The sequence below is a fragment of the Parasteatoda tepidariorum genome, chromosome 2, assembly GCF_043381705.1.
Source record: "Parasteatoda tepidariorum isolate YZ-2023 chromosome 2, CAS_Ptep_4.0, whole genome shotgun sequence".
Lineage (NCBI taxonomy): Eukaryota > Metazoa > Arthropoda > Arachnida > Araneae > Theridiidae > Parasteatoda > Parasteatoda tepidariorum.
This window is the reverse complement of record NC_092205.1, coordinates 101,490,336-101,517,228: the sequence shown is the minus strand read 5'-3', so window position 1 is coordinate 101,517,228 and position 26,893 is coordinate 101,490,336. Positions and strand designations below refer to the sequence as shown.

The following is a 26,893-nucleotide window of genomic DNA, read 5'->3' as shown; positions in this document are numbered from 1 at the left end:
GCTCTCCTACAAACACACAAAATAAACTGTGTTTTTAAGTTCCACCTTTGAAAATTTGATTTCCGAAAATTTCTGTGATCAATGATTTTTTTAAACGTCTGAACCTTCGATCTCCGGAAATCCGGATTTTTTCCAGAGCACAATCAGCCCTGATAATTTTATATCTAGAATGGGTAATTCTAGTTGCAGAGCTTGACGTAGTTTCAGTTGCAGATGACAGTATTTTTTTCTTTCTTCTTAAGAATTGTCTTTATCGTTAAAGTTGCCAAATTCAATGCAGCACTAATTTGAGATTGACGTTCACCAGAATCGAATCTTCCAATCACTTGCATTTTAGTTTCCAGTGAAATGCTTTTTCTGGTTGCTTTCTTTTCTTGCTTTTCACTATCACCCACGATAAAAACTAAAGATCATAATATTTGTCACTGTATTAATTGTTATAGTAATATATAAATTTATATGTACTTACAATAATGTCAACAAATGTTTCAAATGATAAAAATGCGTCCGTACAGCACCGCACCGAACCAGAAACACAACTACACTGTTTCGGATATGTTATGTACATATTTGGGGGAGTCCCCGCGCACAATTTCGGGGAATCCCCGGGTTGAAATAAAAGAGCGCTAAACAGAAACAGCGCTAAACCGAAACAGCGTTAAGCGGGGTCTTACTGTATATTAACATCAATGTAATATATTAACAACAATATAAATAAACTCATATTTAAGCAATATTTTCTTAAATTTAATCATTTTAAAAATGGAATAAAAAACTACTTTTTTTTCATTTATTTTTTAAAAAAATATGGGAAAAAATTTTGAAAAAATTCTAAATTTTTATATCCAATAAAAAAATTTCCATTGAAAAAATAATAATCACTATACATTAAAAGGAGACAAAAATGTTTTTTACTGTATTATTAGCCTATAAAAAATTTTTCTGGGAACCGGAAAAATGATAATAATAGCTTTATTTATTACCTGCATAAAATTAAACAATCTTTTTGTAGCAGACAATATTTACCGATTTGCCTTTTACTTCTATTTAGTGGCATAGCTAGCAGTGAACAAGAAAGAGCAGATGTCCGGTCGTAGCATAAAAGATTGGCCAAATTTTTGGGAAAAAATTTAATATGAATTCTAGAATAAATTTTTATCTCCAGTTTCATTGACCAATTACAGGCCCAATAAATAACTAATAATTTTTATCCTATTCACCAAAAAATTTAATAGGGTGTGAGTTATTGTAGTTTGCTATGCAAGTAGGTTTAAAAATTTTTTTACAATTTTTTTTTTTTATTCAAAAAAAATAATAAATAAATAAATAGGTAACTACAGAATGTTCTGAAAAAAAATTTCTCTCTCTAAATACATACACAAAATGATTGATTTAAAATGTTCTAAATGAAGTTAAATTGTTACTAAAAAAAATTAAAACTGAGATACTTACCTCAAATAAATAAATAAAATAAAATTAAAAAAATATATTAAAACTTCGTTGATCAATTTTAAGTTAAAATATAAATAACTCAAAGTACAGCAAATTTTATTAGGTTACTGAGGTGAAATACATTATTGTAAATTAACCTTAAGGAATATTTATATTGTTTCTCTTCATATTTTACTTCATTTTATAAAGAAAAAGTGAAATATGAGATGAAAATAAATAAAAACAAATGTAATTAAAAGAAAAGCAGTGGTGTCTGAGTGGTGTGTAGAAATAATTAATTATTAATTTACAATAAAAATATTTATTATTATCAAAATCTTGCTTTAAACAGAAAAAATAATGTGATTATATGAAATCCTAGTGCTACAGTACAATTAATTATTTATTTTGGTGTCGCACGTAAAACATCAAAAGTGTATCTTGAGAATTTTTTTCGTAAATCAAAATGAGAACTGTTTCTACATATTTGTGCTGTTTTGTTATAGTTTACTTTAATTATTATTCTTTCCGTTTTCTATTATTAGTGTGAAATTTAAAAAAAAAACTGTACTTTATTACAGATTCCCTTACCAAGGTTGAAAATTTCAAATGATGTAAACCTTCATTTAACAGCCTATAACTTAATGAAAACTGATATTTATAAGTTAAAAATCATTATTTTTAAATCTTCAATTTTCTACCTCGGAAATCATACCTAGTTTACTTAATATTGAGTTTAAAATATTGGTCATCTAGTTGCCCAACTTGAAATCTGTCTCTGTACAGTGCAGAACAAAAAAAAACAAAGTTTTGTTTTCCTTCTTTCTAATAAACAGATATAAATTAATTTTTTTCCATTCTAAGTTTATAAATTTTTTAACATAATTTCCATACATTCCCTTGTCAGCCTTTAAGAGTAAAAGGAGAAACAATTTTGGAAATATCATAAATGCAATAATTGTAACAATTTTGCTATAAATGATTCATTGGCTTTGTTGAGAAAAAATAATTCATTGGACAAAAGCTTTGAGAAAAAGAGTGCAAGATAAAATCTCTAATTGAATTATAACCAATTATTTTATGGAGAATTTTATAAAGTTAAAAATAGTTAAAAATACTAAAACATTTTGAATAATTAGGTTAAAAGAAAAAATACCCGCAAAGCATCGAAACAAACTTGAACAATTAATGAATTCAGTCCACAGACTAAAAGATTTTTTAAAAAAAAAAATATCTACTTTTATAAACCGAATCAAATATCCTAATCCTTTCTTCTACATTTTTGCCTTTCCTAAACTGCATAACCTCAAAAGAGGTCAAAGATTTCTCCATTCATTTCCCAACATGGAAGAGTTTGAAATGACATTCTAGTTTAGCAGGGTAATAATGAAGAGAATTTTAATGCAAGATAAGTATTGCTGAGTTGATGATATTTAAACTTCTTTACGATAAATTTACATCTAAATAAAAGCGAATATAACGGTGGTAAAGTAATTGAAATTAAGTGAAAAATTCCAGCTTTTCTTTGAAATTCCCTGATTTTTCCAGGTTTTCCAGGTGGGTGGCCACCCTGTTCTTTGTCTTCTAGTTTTATTCAAAATTACAAGGAGACAGAGTTAAGCATTGATATTCCTAAAACCAAATATGTGTCAGCTGTGCACACACTACCCCCCCCCCACACACACACACTGGTTATAAAATAATGTAAAATTATTGTTATAAATTCAGTTGGAAGAAAAACTAATAATGTCATTATTAACAATTGTCTCACGGTATTTCACTCATAATGTGAACTGCCTAGAACTACAAGATTATAGTGAATCAAAACACACACACATCATGATATGGCCAAGCATCTACACAAGTTTTTGTGGGCACCATCTTTTACTATTTTACCTACGTTGAAAGAAGAAGAGGTAAAATACTGCAAAATTTTTGACAACGGTCAGGTAAAGTAGGCATCTTCTCTCTCCTCTCTCTTAACTTCTACACAGGAGCCGTTGTGGCACAGGGGATAGAGCCTTCACCTTCCAATGAGATGAACCGGGTTGGAATCCCAGCGATGACAGATTGATACGAATTCCGCAGCTGGCTCACACCAACCACAACCACAGTGCTGACATAAAATATCTTCAGTGGTTGACAGATCATGAGTTAAGAGTCCCTTTCCCATCAGACTAACAGTGTGAAATTTCCGTGGTTTCTTTGTGAATGAGGGTTAGTTCTGTCAAAAAGTCCTTCTCGAAAACTAGTTTGTCCCAATGCTTGAACTAGGAGCCATCTTTAGGCTTGGATTCAAAATTACAAGACTACGAAGTTAACATTGATAGCTGTAAACTCAGAATTGGATAAAATGAAAAACATTTATCTATTTATTCATGCATGAAATTCTGTTTGTTTTTTTCAATTTATGTATATCACGGTCCTGCAAAAATATCTGAATTCACAAAGGGAAATAATGAAGTTTGGGTTCAGTACAATATTCTTGCTGGGTGTTTAAAAAAAAAATGTAAGTGAAATATCCTCAGTGGTAGACGGATCATAGGTTAGAGTCCTTTTGCCATCAGGCTAATTGTGGAAGGTTCCTCTCCATACAACGCAAATGCGGGGAAGTTCCATCAAAAAGTCATCCATGAATCAAATTTCTCCTAATACTTGATTCAGGAGTTCCCTTGTCTTCTGGATTAGGTTCAAAACTACAAGGCTACGGAGTTAAACAATCATAAGTAGTCGTAAACCCAAAAATTGGATCAGCCCGTTTGACGGCGGTTAAATAATTAAATGACTTCCACACCACAACTGACAAAAAAACGTTCACCCAATATAGATCGAACATACACCTCACAGCACGCGCATGTCGAGCATTCGGTCGGCCGCCAGGGTCGAACTCGTGATCTTCGGCACCCCACCACTAGTAACGGGGATGCCTAAATCGACGCATTCATTACAAACATCAAATGGTATGCATACCTAGCCATTTTATCCATCAAATTAACCAACTGAATAGCTTCGTGTTCCTTCTGCTCCTCTGTCATATTTTCCAGTGGATTAGGTAGTGGCTCCTGGTAACACCCCAATACTGGATTGATTCTAGAAATAATTAATTATTATGCTTGTAAAAATTATTTGATCAAATGATTTTTTTTAATTAATAAATAGATATCTTAGGTTCAAATGCAACTCAATATACTTTTAGATACTTGATTACTTTATTTTTTTTTCAAAGTCTCTTGCCCTGGGATCTTTGTGAATGATTATTGACCTCGCCATTTTGACTTTTAACCAAAATTATCCTTTAACATCTAGATATTATTTCAAGAACAAAATGAAATGGCTAAATCATTTTTCTTCTTTATTTCCCACCTTTTAATTTTAAGATAAGTAATGTCTTTGCTAAATTTCACGTGTTCATGCTTTTTTACCTCGATTGATAAATTTCTGTAAATTATATTCCCAGTTTCTAATGAAAAAATACCTAATGACACCAAATATCTAAAATTATTGCCTAATTATTCGGCCATCAAAAAGAAAACCTATAAATATATTACTAGTACTACATTACCAACTTAGTTGTACTAATTGTTTAAAATAGCAATTCATACTTCTTAAAAATCATAATTATAAAATTTGTTATTTAACCTCCATGTACAGCTCTTGCAATTCGAGCGGGGTATCAGTTTCATCTCAGATTACAGGGTCACATAAATATTGTGGGTAGAGAATTTTTTCCCATTGTTTCAATACTGATCCCACAATTTTCCTGTGTAGGTTTTAAAAAAAAAAATTGATGCTTATTTTCGCTGCTAGATGGCACTAGAGTGTTCAGGATTTCTTTTTTCTCTTGCTTGATTTTTCTCTCACATATTTGTGAGTTTGCATACTTTTTTCTTTTCTTTCGAGTGATAAGCATTTATGAAAGATACGCATTTGCCGAGTATTGACTGCGTTATATGTCAGAAAAACAAACTAAAATCGAGACAAAATATTTCAAAATTGTATTCATTTGAAAATAAAAATATTGCATGAATTTTTTTTCACTTATAAACCCTGCCTGCTGAAATAGCGGGCAGCATATTATATATTTTTTGAAAACGCAAAAGCTAATAAAATTCTTGTATTATTTTAATCTTATACATATGGATAACCACCAGCTAAATTTACCTTTCTATATAAAAAAGAAAAGTTATTTTGCTATTATCAGCAAAATATATTATCTATGTGTGTTACAATTCACATCTGATGAAGATGTGAATTGTAACACACGTAGATAAAGAAAATACAACAAAAAATCTCCCCATATTTCAGGACTGGAAAGAATAAAAAATGAGCCATACGCTTAATATAGCTTAAACTAAATTTAACTTTTTTTTTAAATAAATGATTTGATAGGAACATTTTTCACTACATCTCTGAAAAAGAGTTGACATCTTGATATTCAACTTTCATTAAAGTCCAGTCCAACTTACTTATCTTTCATTTTTAGATATTCTTCAGTATCACTGTCTTCTGATTCACTAGAATATATATTTCGTCCTCGACCCCCAAACATGAGTCCACGATTAGCGAGTAATCCTGCAGCATTGCCATATCCTGTATATTTCACCAAACGATCCACTGCACAATATTAGGAGAGAAAAATAAAAATCACTTATAAATTCTTTTTTCAAATAAATATAACATAATTTATAGAATGCACAAAATCATTATAAATTTTTTTTATATATTATTAGAACAGGGTTGCCACTCAAATCTGGAAAAAAAATTCCCGTGTTTACCTTGCACATATTAAACACAATATATTAAAAAGAAACACAATTATTGTGCTCCTGTTAATAACAGCCTTAATAATAGTTATTTAATAATACTCAAAAAAATTTGAATTGCAAGGTAAATTTCTTACATTTTTTTAAAGAATGTCATTTTATACGACAAAATTTGGGTTGGCCGAATAGTTACTGAGAAATCGAAAGTGAATACTCATCTCAGAAACTATTTGACCGGCATTGTGCAAATTTTGTAATATAAAATTACATTCTGTAAAATGATAAAAATTTGCACGTCTTACAATTCAATTTTTTTAACTATTATTAAACAGAATAATAAATTATTAAATAATATTTTTTGCATAGAATTATCCTTAAATAAAAGTATTTCATAATTTTAGGCGAAAATATTTTGATTCGCTTAAAAATTCCCAAGATATGGCAAAATATACAAAAAGTAAAATTAAGAAGTCTAAACTTTGAACCGCTCTCAAATTAAAGTTACCCCCCATTTTTTGAAGGTCACAAATCAAAATATGTTCATTAAACAGGGTTGCCACCCAATATGGGGCAATTTATAAGTACAGATTTTAAAGTGCCATCCTCGCCCCTATTTTATATAAAATACATACATATTATAATTACAGGGTTGCCGCTCAAATATGGAAAAAAAATTCCCTGCGTTTTCCCTGTTTATATTATACATAATATATTAAGAGGAAACAACAATTACTGTGCTCTTCTGTGAGCTATATTGGGCTAACTATATTTATTAGATTTAATTGCTGGAAAAACTTTGATAAAAAAAAAGGAACAGCTGAACATACTTAAATAATGCTATAGTAAATGAAATAGTTTGAAATACCACACTTAAACATCCTGTAGATTATGCATTGAGTGATCATCATTTCTTGAAAGTTCCTGTATTTTCCCAGTTTCCCCAGAAGAAAGTCCTGTGTTGTCCCAGTTTGTTTGGTCTGTTGAAGTGGTTTGTAAAAAATCAAAATTCCTTGCATTTTCCCTGTAATTTTAGGTGATTTTTAACTTTCCTGTATTTTCCCTATTCTCCCTGCGGAGTGGCAACCCTACAGAAGGAACAGTAATTAGCTTTAGCCCACAAACAATTTTCATGTGAGGGTTAAAGCTGCAAGTTGGAGTTACTGTAACACTAATTCACATATAGCAGCCCATATGCCCAATGTAAAAATTTCAATTTTTAAAATCAGATAAATGAAGAACGCAACTGTATAGCAGTAACAACATTACTCAAAAAGTTATTTTTGGATTGTATGACATAAAATTGATTACATAATCTTAAGTTTTACATGATAGTCAAATTAAAAAATACAATCTGTTATATAGTTAATGACAAAAATTGTATTTTGAAACTACATTACTTAAAATAACATAAAATTTATGGTATCCTTAAAATTGTAAGATGTTTTTTCATTTATTATATTAAAACAAATAATAAAAACTAATGCTGTTTTAGATACTTTTGGACAAATTTAATTTTCCTTGCACTACTGAACAAGACAACAACAACAATAAAAACTAATAAATAATTATTTGAAAAAAAATTTATGAACAGAAGCACACAGTTTTTGAATCATTCAATTAGATCTAGAAATTCAAATATTTCTTAAAAGCAAAAATAAGAATCATAAAGGGGCACAAATTTTTGAAATTAACCAGGGTGCGTAGAAAAATCTTTAAAAAAAATAATAAGCACATTTTAAGTACTTTTCAAGCACTGAAAAAATATTTTTAAGCACTATATGCATTAACAAAATGCAAAATAATTTTTAAACACTTTACATGATTATGATAAAATAACTAGTCTCTTTTCTTGATTATATTAGCCATTATGAAATGATCGAGATATTTTTTCGGTTTGGTATCAGAGGGTGGAAATTGAAACCTGAAATTGAGAATATCTTGTAAAATGCAGATATTCGTATCGCATTATTGCACATGAAAGTGCAATAATCTTACAGAACCCAGCTCAGTAGATGCTCAAACGGACTCGCAAGTATTTCATCAAACATGTAAAATGATTGGCACTATCATACATTACGTACCGATGGCACGCCAAAATGGATTGTGGTTGAATGAATTGTGAAAACGTGGAATAAGACATTAAGAAAACCATGCTTTTGCATAATATTCAGCGAAAATCTACATTGTAAAGAAAAAAAACTCATTTTCGAAAAGGGAAAATTAAGCACTTTTTAAAAACACCATGAAAAAAGCACCATTAAGGGCTTTTAAAGATCGAAAATGAGCAACTTTCTGCATTTTTTAAAAACGCTATGCACCACATTAATTATTCAGACTATATTTTCAAGATAGTAATCACCCCTTTCACATTTTGAGGGTCAAAAATCTAAATCCATAAAAAAAAAAAAAAATTAAAAAAAAATTCTGCTTGAAGAAAGTTTGTCTTTGTGTCATATTTTTTCCACTTAGATTATGATTTCTATTAGCTAATAACTTTAAAAATTAAAATATCATCCTAGTTTCAGTATATTTGAAGCAATACATACATATATATATATACAGTCAAACCTCTAGGAAACACAACCTCCTCTATTTACGACCATTATTGGGAGCCATGAAATTTTTTCCATAGACTTTGCATTGAAGTAAACCTTTAGGAGAGACCATTAAAATCTCTCCCAGCGACTTAGAAAACATCTGAACCGAATGCAGAAAAGATCAAATAAGGAAACATGAAAATATTAACAAAATAAATAATTAGATAAAAAGGTTCTTTTTTATTGACAATCCCTGAAAGAGATCTAAAATCACATGCAGCAGTCAAAGTGCACTAAAGACAATGCTATAAATCATTTATTTTTAGAGTTGAAAGTTAAATTAGAAAAAACTAAGCATCTCAAAAAAACAAACATTTTCTTCATTTCTCATAAAAACAAACATTTTCTTCATTTTTTAATAAATTTCATGATATAAAATTAAATGCAAACTTAAACAAAAAACATAACTGCTTATTTATTTAAAATAGTTCCATCATTCATTGGTAAATTTGCAGATTGGGTAGCCGAATTTCGCAACAAAAAATAAGCATCTTTTAAGCACTCAAAAATATTTTAAGCACTTTTAAAAAATATCATATTTAGGATATGTGCAGTAATAATTTTTTTCTTATTGTTGAAAGTTTTTCATACATCCACTAACAAAATGCAAAATAATTTTCAATAATTTTCATGATTATAATAAAATAACTAGTTTCAGATAAAGAACTCTTCTCTTGACTATATTAGCCACCATAAAAAAAATTTGAAATATAACTATTATTTAAAAAGTTATCGAGTGTATTTTCAGATTTAAAGTAAAGTTGTTTATAAAAAACAAAATCTTAAGAAGATTAATATTATTGATCATACTGAATTTATAGATATGTAAAGAACTAACCCAACGAAGAAAGCTTTAATAAATTCATATTACAAATGTAAATCGGTGAATGACCCGCAACAAATTTTATTAAAATTTGTTACTTGGTTAAGTATTTCTTTAGAAAAAAAAATTATGATTAAAAACTTTTTTAAATAATTTTGAAATGTAAATACAATGAGTATTGAACCTAAATATTTATTTCCCAAGTCAATTAGTGGTTTCTACACTCTTAATATTTAACAAATCTGACATAATTGAATTTTTAATTTCAATTGTTTTTAGATCAAATCATTAAGATATGAGAGAAAGCTTTTGTGGCATTTAAATTTTGGCTAAATTTTGTGGCATATTTTGCTGCATTTAAAATATTGAAAGCAACTTACTTCATAAATTTTTAAAATCTTTCCTCGAAATATTATTAAATTTTTTCACAAACTGAAAATTTTTAAAAAAATTGCAATTAGTGGACGGTCCCACAGGTAAAAAGTCTTACATTTAAAAATCTCAATTAATTCTTATCTTTATTAAATTAAATGAACAAAAGGGAATTTTGAGGTGATGAAGCTTAATGTTTTTCCACTGCTTTGGGGAACTACAAGAAAATATGTAATTTGTCAAATGATCGCCAAGTCAAGTTTAAAGATTGTGGTACTATTAATCTTTGTGACAATGAAATAGCGCAAAAAGGTCATTAGCTTGCCAGTGACAAAGAAAATGGCGCTTCACCAATGATGAAATTAACAAGAGAAATAAAATTTTCTTTTGCTATAAGGGGGGAAAAAATTGGCAATACAGTAGAGCGCTGATTATCCGAACTGCTCTGGACCGAATGTGGTTCGGATAATGAAAAGTTCGGATAGTTGGAAAGTTGCTTAAAATCTAGTTTAAATGATTATTATTTATGCACTAACTTCCCTTTTCTCACTTTTTCCAGGCTTAGAAATGGCAGTACTATTTAAAATAGCTCTGCGTGTTTAAAAGTTTTGTTCTGCAATTTTTAAATCGTTTTTATCTATTTATTTTCCTTTTCTTTTTTTACTTTTTTTTCATTTTGAATTTTTTTATCATATTTCAGCTTTTTATAATTTTTTTTGTCAATTACTGATTTAAACCTTTTCTGTTCATTGCAAAAGAAATCCAGCAAAGACTTTTGTTTCAAAGAAGATGCTCTTTTTTTGAGCAGCCCTTATTCTTTTTAAATAAATCAACTAAACTGGATCAACATTGTTTTGACTGTCAAAATGAAGCTCATATTTTTGAAAAATAATTTTCAGTTGAAGAGGGCTAAAAGGGTACGTAGGTTTAACTGTATAACAATACATACAGTGGTGGCCAAAAGTGTGGACATGTTTTGAAAGTTTCATATTTTTCAACTTTGTGTGCTTGTAGAATATATTAATTTCACTTAAATACAAACATTCATATATCAAATTGAAGGTCATTTAATGTAGAATTTAATAATAAATACAGTATTACAATATCTGTATTACAAAAAAAGTTATGCAACTAATAGTAAGATCTATCTTAGATTTGCATTTTTTTAAAGTGATACTTACACAATCAATACTTAGTAGGATAACCCTTATTTTTTAAGACAGCTTCACAGCGTCTTTTCATCGAGTGAACGAGTGTTTGGAGTTTATCTTTCGTAATCACATGGTGCCAAGAATCAATTATAGCTTCAATAAGTTGTCTTTTATTGGATGGACGTTCTTTTTCATACAAGAATTTTCAAACATTGCCACAAATTTTCAACTGGATTGAGATCAGGGCTGTTTCCTGGCCAGGTAATATATCTATGCCTTTATTTTGAAACCATACTTTGCATACTTTTGCTGTGTGGCATGGAGCTAAATCCTGCTGAAAAATAAATGGTGCGTTGTTGGGAAAGAGATCCCTGATGGAAGGTATCAATTTAGGTTTCAGGACAGTATTTTTTGGCATTCAGCATGCCATCAATCACTTGAATTTGGCCCACACCATCTGCAGACATACATACACTCACATATTTTCTACCATCACTACCAAAGAGCGATATTTTACTCTCATCGCTCCAAATTACTTACTTCCATTGATTTTCTGACCATATAATGTGTTCTTTTGCCCACTTAACTCGTTTTTCGCGTTTATTTAATATAGCGTTTATTTAATATAGTTTTTTCCTCGCTACCTTCTTCTAATAACCTTCTTCTTAATGTTCTTAAACTTACTGCAATACACGCTGCATTCATTTCACATCTAATGGCATCTGATGAAATTTTTCTATCTTGAAGGCATAGCCGTTTAATTTTTCTATCGGCAGTAGCACTTGTGAATTTTTTGTGTGCCTGATTTGGCTTTATTTTCCACTGATTTGTTTTTTCATAACATAAACAGAACTTTTGTACACCATAACATGTCACTGAACCACCAACTTGTCTTGCAATTTCAGCATAAGAGGTCATTTTCTCTCAATATGACAATTCAGCTTCTTTTTGTAGATGTCCAATTAGTTCTTATTGATGACATTGTTTAAAATTAGTTTAATTAAAAAAAAAGGACTTTAAATATTCAAAAACAGCAATACTCTATTTAATTGTACTAGTATGCATCATTCCGCAAAATATTTCCACAACAATAACTCTTTTATCATCCAAATAACCTAAACTATAGTTACAAACATTTNTCTTAACAGACTACAAAGAATGGTCTGTGTAGCCCTGTCAGGCTGTCTCAGGACCACTCCTACAGCTGCTCTAGAGAGCTTACTTGGGCTTCTTCCATTGAACTTACGCATTGAAGTTGAAGCTCAGACAGGCGTAAAGCGTCTTATGTACCTTGGCCTATGGAAAGAGAATTCCAAACACTTGTCATGGGGACATCTTGTTTCACAAGTGAAGGATTTATCCTCTTTTATTATGCCTAGTGATTATATGTCACTAAGATATGCTTTTCACAAGCCCTTCAAGATCCATTTTCCTACTAGAGATGAATGGTTCAATTCTCCTCGGTGGCTTAAAGGCAAATGCCTGATATGGTACACTGATGGGTCAAAGATTGGTGCCAAATCAGGAGCAGGAATTTACTGCTCCAATGATGGTACCAAACTTCACTTTCCCCTGGGAAATTATGCCACCGTTTTTCAGGCTGAGGTCTATGCCATTATCTTGTGCTGCAAGTTATGCATAGACAAAGGATATCAAAATACGACTATCCGCATCTGTTCTGACAGTCAGGCTGCTCTCCTATCACTGTCAAGGTGTAAATTCACCTCTTTGTTAGTGTGGGAATGCTTCTCGGTCCTCTGTGACCTGTCCACTCATAACAAGGTATCCCTGCATTGGGTACCAGGACATATGGGTATCGGTGGAAATGAGCTAGCTGACGAAGCAGCACGGGCTGGCTCTAATGCAATTTTCTGGGGCCCTGAACCTGCGCTGGGAATTTCTCCCTCCTCATTTAGGGCAACCATATTCAAGCTCTACGGCAAGATCGCCCATGAGCAGTGGCGCGCTGCTGACGGTCAAAGACAAGCTAAGGAGCTGAATCGAGACTGTCCTAGTGTACGTCAAAAGGAGCTCTTAAAGCTTAATAGAAACAGTATAAGGAAGATCATAGGTCTTCTTACTGGTCACTGTATCCTCAGGAGACACCTAAACATTATGAGAATAGAATCCAATTCTCTTTGTCGGGGATGTCATGCAGAAGAAGAGACGACACCACGACACATACTCTGTGATTGTGAGGTCTATTCTGCTCAAATATTTTAGCATTTAGGGCAGCATATCGTCAGTACCTGGGAACTGCAAGATGTTCCTGTAAGGTGCTTGCTGAATTTTATTTCAGCCATAGGGCTTTCATGCTAATCATGATTTTAGGGTTTGGGTACAATAGACCTCTGGTCGATGTGCCCTGCTCGTGAGAGCTGCCCAACCTCTAAGTCTAAGTGAAAAAAATTCTTAAAAAGTTTTTCTTTAAGTAATTAGTTCCGTGAGAATAACACAAATTATTAATTACCAGGGTGTGTAGCCAGATTTTTCAACAAAAAAATAAGCATCTTTTAATAGTACTTTTTAAGCTCTCAAAAAATATTTGTAATCACTTTCCAAAAAAACACAATCTTAATTATAATCTGTTCAGTAATAAAAATTATTTTTTCTATCGCTTAAAGTTCTTAATTTATAAACCTAAAATCAATAAAATTCTAAGACGTTTTCAAAAACTTTACATAATCATGAGAGAATAACTAGTTTCTGATAAATATTGCATAGAAAAATCAAGAAATTCATGAATTTTTTGTAATTTAGAACGATCAGTGACGTGACAAAACAAATCTCTTTATAAAAGATTAAAAAAGTTAAGCACTTTTTACAAACCCTGAATAAAAAAAAGCACCTTTAAGGGCTTTTGAAAAACGTAAATCAAAAATAAGCACCTTTAAACACTTTTTAAAAACATTATGCACCCTAATTACTTATAAAGAAAATTTTATAACTACAAACCAATCACCAATTAATAGCTAAATTTAAAATACAAAAATTTAACAACATAAAAGATCACAGACCTTTCTCTTTGCACAACACGAAAAGAAAATCAGCAACCAATTCTTTAACATCAAACACAGGAGAAGTCATGAGTTTAACCAGCCTAATGAAACATAACAATAAAATTACTATCACCTCATAAGAACATCTACATTCATAAAAATTATTGACAGTACACATTTTTCCAACTACAAAACAACAAATGTAGATATTAACCCCTTCCTTAGTTTATAAAATATAAATTCAACTGAAATAACACTATTACATAATTAGTTATAAAAATAATTGATTATTAAAATGTTTGTCATAAAAACTTTGTTTAACTTACTTTCCAAGCTTATATATTTTCACAATACATAAATTGCTTACATCTTCAAATTTTAAACAAATCCTTGAACATGTTTTGATTGAAGAAAGTGTTCTTTTTTTCTGCAGGTTGATTCATTAAAAGAGGTGGGGGGGAATACAAACTAACCTGTTTCTCAAAGTAATTCCATCTTCTGGACGATTCATGACATCCTTTAATGGAGGCAAAACCTAATAAATTGGAGTATCTATTTTAGTTTAATATTTATAACACATTGCCAAGGTTGCCACAGAAAAAAAAATGGATGAAATAGTTGCTTTTAGTAGCCTAATGCATGAAAATAATTGCCGAAAACTATGAAAATAGTTGCCTAAATAAGAACATCATCAAATGCGACTAAAATTTTGTTAATGACTTAATTATCATATATCATGACCCATTTCATCAAGTTGGTGGCAAATATGAAAATTTTTATATAAATGTTAATGTTCTAGCACAATTTTCCCTTTTACCAATAATTTATCTAGGATATATATATATGTAAAATGATGCAGTCGGACCGAGCAGGGAAACAGACACAGGATTTTAATGAAATCAGATGTATTTTATTTAGATCATGTTCTTATGGAAGACCAGCGAAAAGTGATGTTAACTCCATTCAGGATCAGTCTTTCTGGTAGGGAAAATCTTGCAAATAATCCGAAAATGTCTCTATTTAGGGAAATCTTAGAAATTAATATTGGTTCATGAGCTTACTCGAGTGATTCCCATGGCTTAAAAGGGAAAAAAGATCTTTATTTAAATTTATGCATAGTTGGGCCAAAAATAGAATTAGAAACAGGATGTGACTTTTATAAGTGTGAGAAAATATTTCGATTAGAATAATTAATTAGGATAACATAAAAAGATCAATTGAAGCTTTTTATGTTACATCCATCCTCGCNATTAAGCTTGAATCTTTAAAAAAATATATATATATATATATATTGTTTTTTTGAAAAATATATGGAATTTTGAAGCAATAACCATTGAAAAGGCGACCAAGAAACGAAATAGACTTACAAAAGAATGATCAGATTAAAAAGTGAAGACTTAAATTTGCAATTCAAAATTTTCAAATTTTTTTTATTTTTCAAGAAAAAAAAGTGTGTTCAAAACCCAATTAATGCTAAAAAAAACATAGCTAGGAGTACAGAAAAGTCTCCCAATAGTCTCCTCTTTCTGAAAATAGTTGCTTTTTTAGCCTTTTCAGGCAAAAAAAAATTGCCATAGTCGCCTCATGCCAAAAATAGTAGCAAATAGTTGCATTTTGGTTGCCTGTGGCAACCCTGCATTACTTATATATCTCAGTTATATTCCATAAAAACAGAAACTTTAATTCCAAACAACTGGACATAACTAATAAATTATCTAATTGATTAGGTATTAATTTGTATAAATTAATCAATCAAATAAATATTTTGAAAGACTATACATATAAAAATCGAATTTATTATATTTTTATAATGAGCAAGCTCTATACTATACTTCCAGATTATAAAACAATAACTTTTTTTTAAAATATAACTGCAATAACTTTTGTTATGATAGTTCTACAAGAAAAATTTCAAAAAGTATGTTTTGTGAGAAACTTTATTTTCTACATAAAGGATTCTTCGTTCAAAATTTATGATTTTTTACAAAATTAAAATGAGCAAATGCAGTTAAGTGATTTTGAGACAGAAATGATTACCTTTTTGCGTAAAAATTTTCGAATAGTGCTATTGGCACGAGAGCATTCAATCAAAGTGGTGAGAATGGGCGACAAAATCTCCTTTGAATTCTTGTATGGCTAAATAAAAACACAAAAAATTAAAAAATCAATTCATTAAAAAAAGTGAAATCAGCTAAAAATTTTTAAATCTTAATCAATAATAAGCATGGTGGTACCTCTAAGTAGGACAAAGATGTTAACAAAGATGTCAATAAAACAGAAAAGGGAAATCTAACAGATTACATTGTAAAAATAAATTTTTTTTATAATATCTGAAATAATGATTTAAAGCACATTCGGCACATTATTTTTTCTCACTTACAACTCCGAAAAGTTAATTGTCTTTGATCTATAAATTCTTAAAAAATGCAAAAAAAAGGGCTCTAAAAACCATGAAATATTATTTAAAAAAAAAAAATGCTCTTATAATTTTTTTGAAAACCAGTTTTATCTAGCTCTTTTTCACACACAAAAAAAGACAAAACTTGCATTTAAAAATTTTATTAAAAAAAAAATAAGGTAATGATAAAAATAAATATGTAGTTCAAAGTAGTTAATATGTAGTTCAAATTAGTTAATATGTAGTTTGTATGATTAAGTGAAATGTAAATAAATACCTTATAAAAATGAATAATGAATTTATTAATTTTTAGTTAGAATTTTCAAGAGCTGCATTGTAAGTAATCAAATGCTTTTCAGATACTCGTAAAATTGAAAGAATGCGAATCGTCCAAAAGCAACTTCTTACATCTTGAAAACTCTGTTGAATATCAAACTTGTAATTAAAAAATATTAAAAATAAAAAGATTAAATACAAAATTTACACTAATTTATTTTTAAAAAAATTATGTACAAGATCTTCACATGAAATCGTAAGAGGAAAAAATATTTTAAAAAAATCATGATTAAGTTCAATAGTTGCCTATAATAGAAAATACAAATAAATGCTCCCTGTTACAATGAAAATGACACTTTTCTATTGAAACACAGACAATTTTCTGCAAAACAAATTAATAAATTTTTAATAAACTTTAACTAAATTTTATAAGTAATTTTGAGCGTGACATAAAACAGGTATTTCTGTTATCAAGAAATTTGAAATTTAAAATAAAATGCAACTCTTTAACTTAATTTTACTCACTAAAAAAACTTTCACAAATTTGATAGTCATAATAATACCCGAGAGAAACTATACATATAGGGGTGCTGACTGCTATCGTAGAAATTCTGGCATTTCTGAGGCCAACGGGAAATAGAACTAAGTGTGCGCCATTTAAAAAAAAAAATCCTCCATGACTCCCCTGGCCCACAGTGGACTTTACTTTTTTTTAAATTTAGCTTAATTCTGGGCAGAAAAGATATCATTTTAAAGCCTTATACAAAGTTTTCCTATTTAGCTGATATTAAGAACAAAATGATTAAATTTCAAAAGAAAAATTCAGGAAATAAAGGGGAAATAATGAGATGCATTGTTCTAATGAAATATTATTCTTTACTTTGGCTATTGATTATGATTGAGTTACAATGAAATAACATATATTTGAAACACATAAATGGTATTTTATTATATATTTAGAATCATTTTACTAAAACATTTTTATTCAGTTTAAAGCATTCATGATGGGCGCAGTAGGCCTTGGCTCTTTAGGGGCTGTCGCGACACTGAGTTTGTGAGAGTTAAAGCATTCAAACCTATAAGCTATTTATGACCTATAGAAATCTCTAAATATTTTAATATTAAATCATTCTTAATCAATCTACACTTTACGTAAATAGAAAAATGCATTAAAAAAATTATTGATAGAAACGTGATAGCTACAAACAAGAAAGGAAAAAAATAGAAATTTTATGCAATGCATAAAATATTAAACACCAGTAATTCTTTTATAATTAGTGAAGTAAATAAGATACAAAAATTGCATTAAAATAATAACAACAAATTTAGAGCAACTGGAATATTCTTGTATGTAATTGAAATTAAATCAACTTGAATTGAAAAATTTTAATTATTTTTTTAATAAGGTGTATTAAAATCAGATATTAAATCTATGCTGCAAATCTATTAACAATAATGGGTGGAATACCTTACTTAACCTTCTTTCCAGAAAACTTAAAAGTACACAAACAGCTTCCATATCTGTACCTTCAAAAACATTGACTGATTTTTGTTCATCTTCAAGATATGGGGTTAACAGCTCAGCATAACTTGACATGGGCATGTTGGTCAAAAGATCAATGGTATGTCTAAAAATAAATTATGAATGAATAATGCATTATTTTACCAATCAACATTGGAGAAATGAAATAAATGAGATTTTCCAAGCAAAATTTTTTGGGCTACGAGCAAAAATTTTGATACATCATGCCCGGGCTCGAAAAAACTCAGAAATTTTACCCATCCCCGAGGACGGCTTGACCAACAATGTACCCGTCCTCCTTTGAAACTAATCCGTAGCTTCTAAATAAATAAAAGTATAATTTTCTCTTATTTATTACTAACATTTATATAAATTACACAATGAATTCATAGTTACTAGGATTACAAATACTAGGTTACTAATAGTAAAACCTAGTATTTCTTTTATAAGATAATTTATTCCTTTTATGAAATAATTTAAATAACAAAGGTCAAAGTATCTGGAATGTCAATTTATCCGAGGGTACTGCCTTTTTTAAATGAATCAAATATGACGTTTGCCAGTTCCACAATCAAGCCAATGATTTACAGAGGTTCCTGCACAGAAATCTGAAAGGGGTTTTCCATTTAGATAAATGTTCATAATTGCGTTTAACGCTTCTTGTTTAAGACCAGTACGCAATGTGTTTTTTTGTAAGTTCATTGCTGAAAAACCTCTTTCAATCGCTGCAGTACTCCCAGACAGAGAAAACATCGCTTCCACCATGAGCAGTATGTTGCTGTATTTCTAGATTAGAGGGTCATTTTAGAAGTGCGTCACTAGACGGATAAAAAAAAATTGAAAATGATAGATAAAAAAAATTGAAAATGTATCACGAACATTAACGGGAAAATTGCTGTTAGCACGGACGTCGGGTTCGAGAAATTTGTTGTCTACGGGGAATTTTTGACCACCGAAGACGGGCGGTTTTTCGAACCCTGCATCATGCATAATCATGTAAGTCAAAAAGAGGGATTCAAAATTGGAAATAATAATAGCACTTACATTTAGCGTCGTAAAAAATAAATACAATCTTAATCTAAAGATTTTTTTTAAACCATTATTTATAATTACTTAGACTCTACATAGTAACACTCAACATACTGCAGTACTGGCAATAACACCAACTGTTGAGGTATAAGAAAAATATTTTTGCCATTAGCGGATATTTTATCGCCAAAAAAGGTTGTTTTTTTAAATTTCTTTCACAAATACAGAGAAATTTGAGAATATACATGTAAACAGGAGATAGTCGTAAAATACAGGAGTCTTCGTTAAAAAAACAGGAGACTTGGTATGCATTATGCATTAAACTAAGAAGCTCTATGAGGGAAAAAAAAGGAAAAGATCTTTAAAAGGATTCCTTGACTGTTTCCGTGACATAATTTTTTTTTCGGGTTGTTTAAGTGTTATTTACAATTTCAAGATTTCTTTTGGAATCTCACATAATTATAGTTTAATTCTTTGTTATTTTTCATTTTGTCTTTTCAATAGATTACACAATTTTTCAAGTAAAACAAGAAGTTTTCAGGCAGGATTTCACTTCAGGCCGGATTTTATGTGTAAAAAAACTACTGCAGAATTATGACTCAACCACTAACAAGTTAAAAATTGGTTTCTTGGTTTGGCCCTACAATCTGTAAATAACAGAGAATTTTTCAGCATACCAACAATAGTTTTAATATGATGTGATAAAAAAAAAATAGTAAGATTATCCCAAAAAAATTTTTAAAAATAGTGACGATTTATAAATAGTGATTAGGGTATCAAAAGTCGAAAAAATTAGTTTAAATGTAGAAAAAAATATGGAGATAATCACCAATATGCAGGTAGCCACAAATACCTCAAAAAAAATTCCTGATTTTTTCAAGTTGATTTATTGAATTTCTCTGATTTTCTGAGACATTCACATAAATTGTATTATTATATTTATACGCAAAATAAATTAATATCAGATTAAATAAGGATGAGATTAAATTAGTACACTTATATTAGCCATTTGAGTTGGAAATTTATTTTTTTTAAAAATTACTACAGGATCAATTTTGTTTGGGGGAAGGGATATTGGATTTATAGGTACCTCAAAATCATTAATATTCTCTGACTTTTTTTAACAATTTAATTAAAGTTCCTGTTATTTCTCTGATTACTCCAGATTGATAAAATTTCCCTATTTTTCCTGTTCTCAGGCAAGTAGGAATATAGTTGCTGAGAGTGATAGGAAGATAAAACTAATGTTCAATTTGCTGAGCTTGGAAACTTTATCTATTTAAGGAAACTTATCTCTCTTCAAAATTTGGAATTATATTTGAAATATTATTCAAAATGATAAATTTATTTATAAATTAAAATGTTCAAAGAATTGAAAATTTTTCATGAATATCTAAAGAGATAAGCTAAACCATTTAAATCTGACTTCTATTACACCTTTCTTTTTTCTTGGAGTAATTTAATATATAGTACATGGATTTTCATTTGATAAGTTTATGAATATTAACACTCTCAGAGAGCAAAAATATTTATTTGTTATGAAGGAAATAGCAAATACTGATACAACGAACACACAGTTTATTTTGACGAATCCCAACTAAATTAAAATGACATGTTGACTTTCATTACTGAGATTTAGAATACCTGATAAAAAAAAATCATTAGACCTATTTTTAAAACCTTTTTATTTCAAAAATTATTCTATTTAAGAAGCTATTTACAAATCACATCAAGCTTAGAAGCAACGGGGGATTCCAGAATTTGTGACAAGGAGAAGGGAAAGCAATAAAAAGTGAGACTTTAAAATAAAAATAATTAAAATGAATAGATTAAATATTTATATATAAATTTTTTTAATGTCCTTTTTTATCTAAATTTTTTCTAATACCCATTTCATCATTATAAGTCACAAATGTCATTAAAGTTAAAAATCAAATTTGATCAGTAAAGTATGCTTTGTTTGCAGTAATTTGTATAAAGGAAAAATACATCACCTTTGTAACTCATCTTTCTTCTCCGAAGAGGTGGCGTCGATCAACAAGCAATCATGAAGAATGCTCACAAGCCTCATGTAATGAGCCTCTTCCTCCTATTAAAATACCTTTCCTTTTAATGATCCTTCATTTAAATAGTAATGTTTAAAATAGTTGCCCATTGTAATAAATTTCCAAATAAAAAGTGCAATAAATCTGAATACATGATAAAACAAAATAATAGGATAACTTACAAGTACAATAGAAACCTTAATAAAAAAAAACATCAACAAACTTTTTTTTTATTACATGTAGCGACATTCAGGCTTTATACTCAAAAACAGAAAATTTTTTCCCCCAACTTTTCCAAATATATTCAATAATCAACAAATATATACAATATATTTAATAAAAATATAAATTAGAATTATAAATAAAAAAAATTTAACTCTTAAGTAATTTATGAAGAGTAAAAAATTTTAATTTTACTCTTTATAAATTATTTTTATTTTCATCTGATTTTAACTAGGTTAACCCTGTATTGAATTGTTAGAACTTTAAACATAACCGAGAACGAAAATAAGTGTAAGGAAATTTACTAGGCAATATTAAACAACAACAAAAAAATTTTTTTTTAAATTAAAATATTATATTTTTCTATAAAAAATATTTTCTTTAATATTTTTTTAATAAGTACAAAGTTGTTGCAAAATATGTATTATAATAAGTGTAAAAATATATAAATAATAAGTGTAAAATTAAACTTAAAGCAAATTTAATCAATGTAAGAACATATTTGTTAAAAATATGTGATAAACAATTAAAACACAATAGATAAGAACTGATTAAAAAATTAACTGTGGAAAAAATAAAAAACTGAACAACATTGTAAACAAAATTGGAAAAAAAACAGAGAAACTTTTGTTCAAAAAATTGAGACAATTGATTTCTTGGAGATCTTTTACAGTGCTACACATTTCCTTTGTGATCACAATACCCTTGTTCTTTTATAACATTAATTAACTTTTATTTTTGGTCTTAATTTACATAAGTTTTTGCAATATTACACGTGTAATGTCAGCTTATAAAAACAGTATATGCTGATCTCATCATGCCATTGGTCATGAAATTGTGGAGTCTTAATTTTTATGACCCTAAGTTATAAAGGGACTGTTCAAGAATCATCATCATAATAGTTGCCCAGACAGCCTAATGAGGGCCAAAGCCTTCCTCTGAAGATTTCTCTATAACAACTTCTGATTTATCGTTGAACTCCAATTCTTTTCATTAATTGCAAGAAAATCAGACTCCACCGAGTCAGTACATCTCAACAGCAGCCTTCAGCACTTTCTTGTCCCAGTGAGTCTAAAAAGCAATATCTTTTTTATAGTATTGCCATCACTCACTTGAATTATGCGGCCATCTGATTCATTCCATTTATTTTTATGCATTTAATAATATCAAGTTGTTCATGTTCATAAATCTTGCACAGTTCAAAGTTAAATCTCCTTCCTCAGTTATTGTTTTCATTTGCACCATCAAGTATACCCCGCAAGGAATTAAAATGATGATGCACAAATGCTTTACTGAAAACGATGGTCAACTTAACAAACATACACATTATGTTTCTCAGTGTGTAGATGTGTGTGTGAACCCATTAAGAAAAGTAACAGATTGTTGACCGGATTAAGAGTGGTCTCTTGATAAGGAACCGCTAAAATTTGACTCAGACAACCATAACGTAATCATCAGTTGTGCCACAGACCAGCAATCAATGTAAATGGATGGTTTGCTGTTTTTGTTTTTTGACTTTCAGTTTTGTGTTTGCAAAATAGCATATTTCATCACTGTGAACATTACACCTACTCTGTATGCTTTATTTTCAGCATATTTAATTTAAATTCACTTTATTTACTTATTTTACCACAAAAAAACAATAGTGACTCATAAATATACTAGAAAAAAGGGTACAGACCAGCAATAATTTTTAGCCCATAGTCTGGGGAGCAGTGATTAAATTGATTTAATTTCTGCTCCCTCACCCCAGTGGCAAAATCACAGCGACATTGTCACAGAATGTTACAGAGTTCCTGCTGAAAGATTTTTCTTTTGAGAAATAAAAAATTTTGGTTTTCTTTTCTGCAGAAATTTACACATAAAATTCTAATCACCTTTTGACGCGCTCAATTTATGCCAATAGTACAGTAAATCCACGTAATATTTCCATTGTATTTTGGGCAGTTATTGATATTGATTTTCACATAATTTTTAAATATTCCAATATATTCCAGACAATAAGGGAAATTGGAATCTGACTTTTTAAAATCTGATACTTTTCATACAATATTATTTATTACAACAACCTAATCTTGAAAACAAAACAATCATTTAAGTAACCCTTTTTTAATGAGTGCGATTATTCGCATGGTTTCGTCGCTGATCTTTCTTTTTCTCGGTAATTACGATTTCATGTTTTTTATACTGTACGATTTCATTTTTTTTTTTACATGTTACTTGCGAAATGCAAAAAGCAAATAATTAGTGCATCCCCCCCCAATAAAATGCGAGAATATCATCCATAATAATAGAACAGAAAAATATTACATGTTCAATTTACCCCTTGCCAGTGTCGCCCGAATCCAGTTCTACTACTACGTGCAATATTTGTCCGAACTCACTTCGGGCATAAGAAAAATAAATGCTTCTATTTTATGAAGCCTAAACTGAGTTCGTTTCTACTTTAGGATACTTAATTCACTATTTTCCTAATAGATGGCATTAGTGATCCTAGTTTTTCCATATTAAGACTTCAGTCAAATGAGGGAAAATGTGAGTATTGTCAGTTGTGGATGTGGGATATACCATACTGTAAAAGATTTTTAAAAATTCTGTATTGAAAATCATATTGTTGTGTTTCTATATTATACTAGATATATTATATTTAGCTTCAAAATTTTGTTTAATTTGCTCTAATTGAATAAGATGTGTCTGTAATCCATTACTTTTTTTATGTGTATGTAAAAATTATAAATACTGTGGTTATTGTATTTAAAATTTTATTTTTGCAATAAAAAAACCATTTTCTAACTTTTATAATAATATAAAGAACGAAATTAAACAGTCAAAAAAATTTCCACTTTTGGTCCATTTTTAAGGAATTAAAGGAATTATATAGTTTTTTTTTTTTTTTTCTATACACAGCACTTTTGTTACATTAAATTAAGTAACATACATCTTTGTTATTATTAAAAGTATATCTTGCAGAAAGATATTATTGCTAGAGAGTTTTGTTGCACAGGGTTCTGCACTATAATTTAACACACTCACTTCTTCCATGTTATATTTCTCTACGTTGACTGTAAGATTGAAAAGAACTTTGAGCACTTCACAAGCCATGTCAATTTCTTTGTCTGTGAGGCTCTTCTTGTTATCATCATCGTCCTTCAGAATGAGATCTAAAGCTTCCATCAAGTAAGTCAATCCATGCAGATCGGTCTTTACTTTAGGTCTGCAATAAAGACAACATTTTATTATTCCAGGGTCACAAATTGAGGGGGGGGGATAAAATAAAAATGTCAATAATGCAGGCCTTATAGTGAACCAAATTATTTGGAGTAGTATATACATATACTAGACAACTTTTAAAAAAGGTAAATGACAAAGTTTAGGAGTTTTTACGAGTGAAAGGAGCTCGTCTACAAATAGGTAGTACGTGTTTGGTCAGTTAGTGTGTTTGGTAAGCCTAACCAGTCCAAATTAAAGCAAGCTTCTTTTAAAAAATGAAATAAAAAGTTTCTAAGTTATAGTTGTAAAGTTAATAGGTAGTCGAAATTCGAACTAATATTTGAAACATTATTCTAAACTTATTTTAATAGACCTTTATTTTTTTATGAAATATCTTTTTTATCTGTGAAACTTTTATGACCCAGTTGAAAATGTTCTCATAATGAAAATAACTTTTAGTGCTATTACTGTTAAATGTTTTTACTAAATTAAAATTGAAATTTAACAATGGACAATGATTTGTATGGATTTTCAAATATGGATATAATTTTAAGCCCAAAATTTTACAATAACAATATTGTTTTCAAACACATGGGAGAAATATTTATATAAATTTACCAGTCAGTACGAATAAATGATTTTTATTCGTACTGACAATTTTTGAAAATATTTTCTTTTTTTACCATATTTTTGGGTTGAACTTTTAATATAATTTTTTATTTTCACAAATTAAGTCTTAATTTTCACAAAATAGGTATCTCTTAAAAAAAAAAAAAAAAATAGANTATCAATTAAAAAAAAAAAACTAGACTAACCCCTGCTGTGGTCAGAACAGAAAGCTTTAACAATTTCCATTAATGGAGCACTGAACAACTTTTTGTTTGCGATCAATAAGTAGAAATTTTTTACTATGCTGTTGAAAAATATATATATGTGTGTATGTGTCACGATTAATGTGTTTAATTGTTCAATATTATTACTTACCGGCAATTATTAATAATAACCAAAGAAGGCGGTGAAAGCGATTCATTTAAACAAATTTATCATATTCAGCAGTTATTATTAATAACCAATAAAGTTGGGTAAATGTAACTCTTTCACGGTTTTTTATGTGTTGGCAACAGCATGACAAAATAGGCTTATTGTTTATTTTAGAATTTAGGCACCTGATTCCTTGTCATTTCTTAGAGTTGATAGTATAGTTTTTAACAAAATAACAAAATTAACAAATGTTACAACCACACAATGGATGACGATTTAGAAGTCATGAAATCAAGTTTCAGCAACTCATACTCAAAACAAAAAAAGGTAAAAATGAAAACTTATATGAACTTGGTACAAAACATGAAACTTTAAAACTATATACAAGGAATTATTTTACCGTCTAGGAAGCTTTTATTTCAACGAATGAAGTTCCAGTGAATGAAATAAGTCTAAGAGAATGCTCTTGTAAGGATTCAAACTTAGGTGGTCAAGGAATTCAGTATTGCAACTGTAGGAGCAAGTGCAACTTGAATCGTCGCCAATGTAAAAAGTCAAAAACACTTTGAATTCCAAATGACACAATAGCTTTTCCAGTCAAAATACGTAATTTGTTTAAAATTACATTTAATATTTTAGTTGAAAGCAGTTATGTCTAATTAAAAAGAAAAACAGAAAAAAATAAATTGTTCTTAGTTTCTAAAACAAATTTTTAACACTAAAAATCACAGTTTCTATGATACTGGTTATCTATATTACAGTACAGGGAAAAAGTAATAATAAATTAATAGTATGAGATGTTTCCTTAAAATGCTGCGTAATAATAAAAACAGCAAAAATAAAAAATAAAAACTTCTGAATTCTTAGAACAAAAAGTATCGAAAAAATAACGAAATTGAGCTATGCGAAGATAGCCCCCGAAAATGAGGAAATTNCATTTTCGGGGGCTATCTTCGCATAGCTACGAAATTGACTTGATTGAATATAATTTTTTTAAAAAAAGCAGAAGTGCAAAAACTTGTAGATCAGTATAAAGTAATCTAGTTTCAATTCTTTAAATTTCGTTTTTCCATT

General features: G+C 29.2%; 1 protein-coding gene across 1 annotated transcript in view; it reads right to left on the bottom strand.

Moving 5' to 3' along the window:
• Positions 1-26,893, bottom strand: part of LOC107455743 (ric8 guanine nucleotide exchange factor A) — a 46,986-nt gene that overhangs the window by 6,471 nt on the left and 13,622 nt on the right. Inside the window, exons 7-14 of the mRNA XM_016073424.3 lie at positions 24,662-24,842; positions 21,356-21,450; positions 18,279-18,438; positions 16,174-16,272; positions 14,610-14,671; positions 14,155-14,237; positions 5,898-6,045; positions 4,402-4,521 (exon numbers count right to left, since the gene is read on the bottom strand). Coding sequence (XP_015928910.2) covers positions 4,402-4,521; positions 5,898-6,045; positions 14,155-14,237; positions 14,610-14,671; positions 16,174-16,272; positions 18,279-18,438; positions 21,356-21,450; positions 24,662-24,842 — 948 coding nt within the window. The remainder of the gene's footprint in view (positions 1-4,401; positions 4,522-5,897; positions 6,046-14,154; positions 14,238-14,609; positions 14,672-16,173; positions 16,273-18,278; positions 18,439-21,355; positions 21,451-24,661; positions 24,843-26,893) is intronic.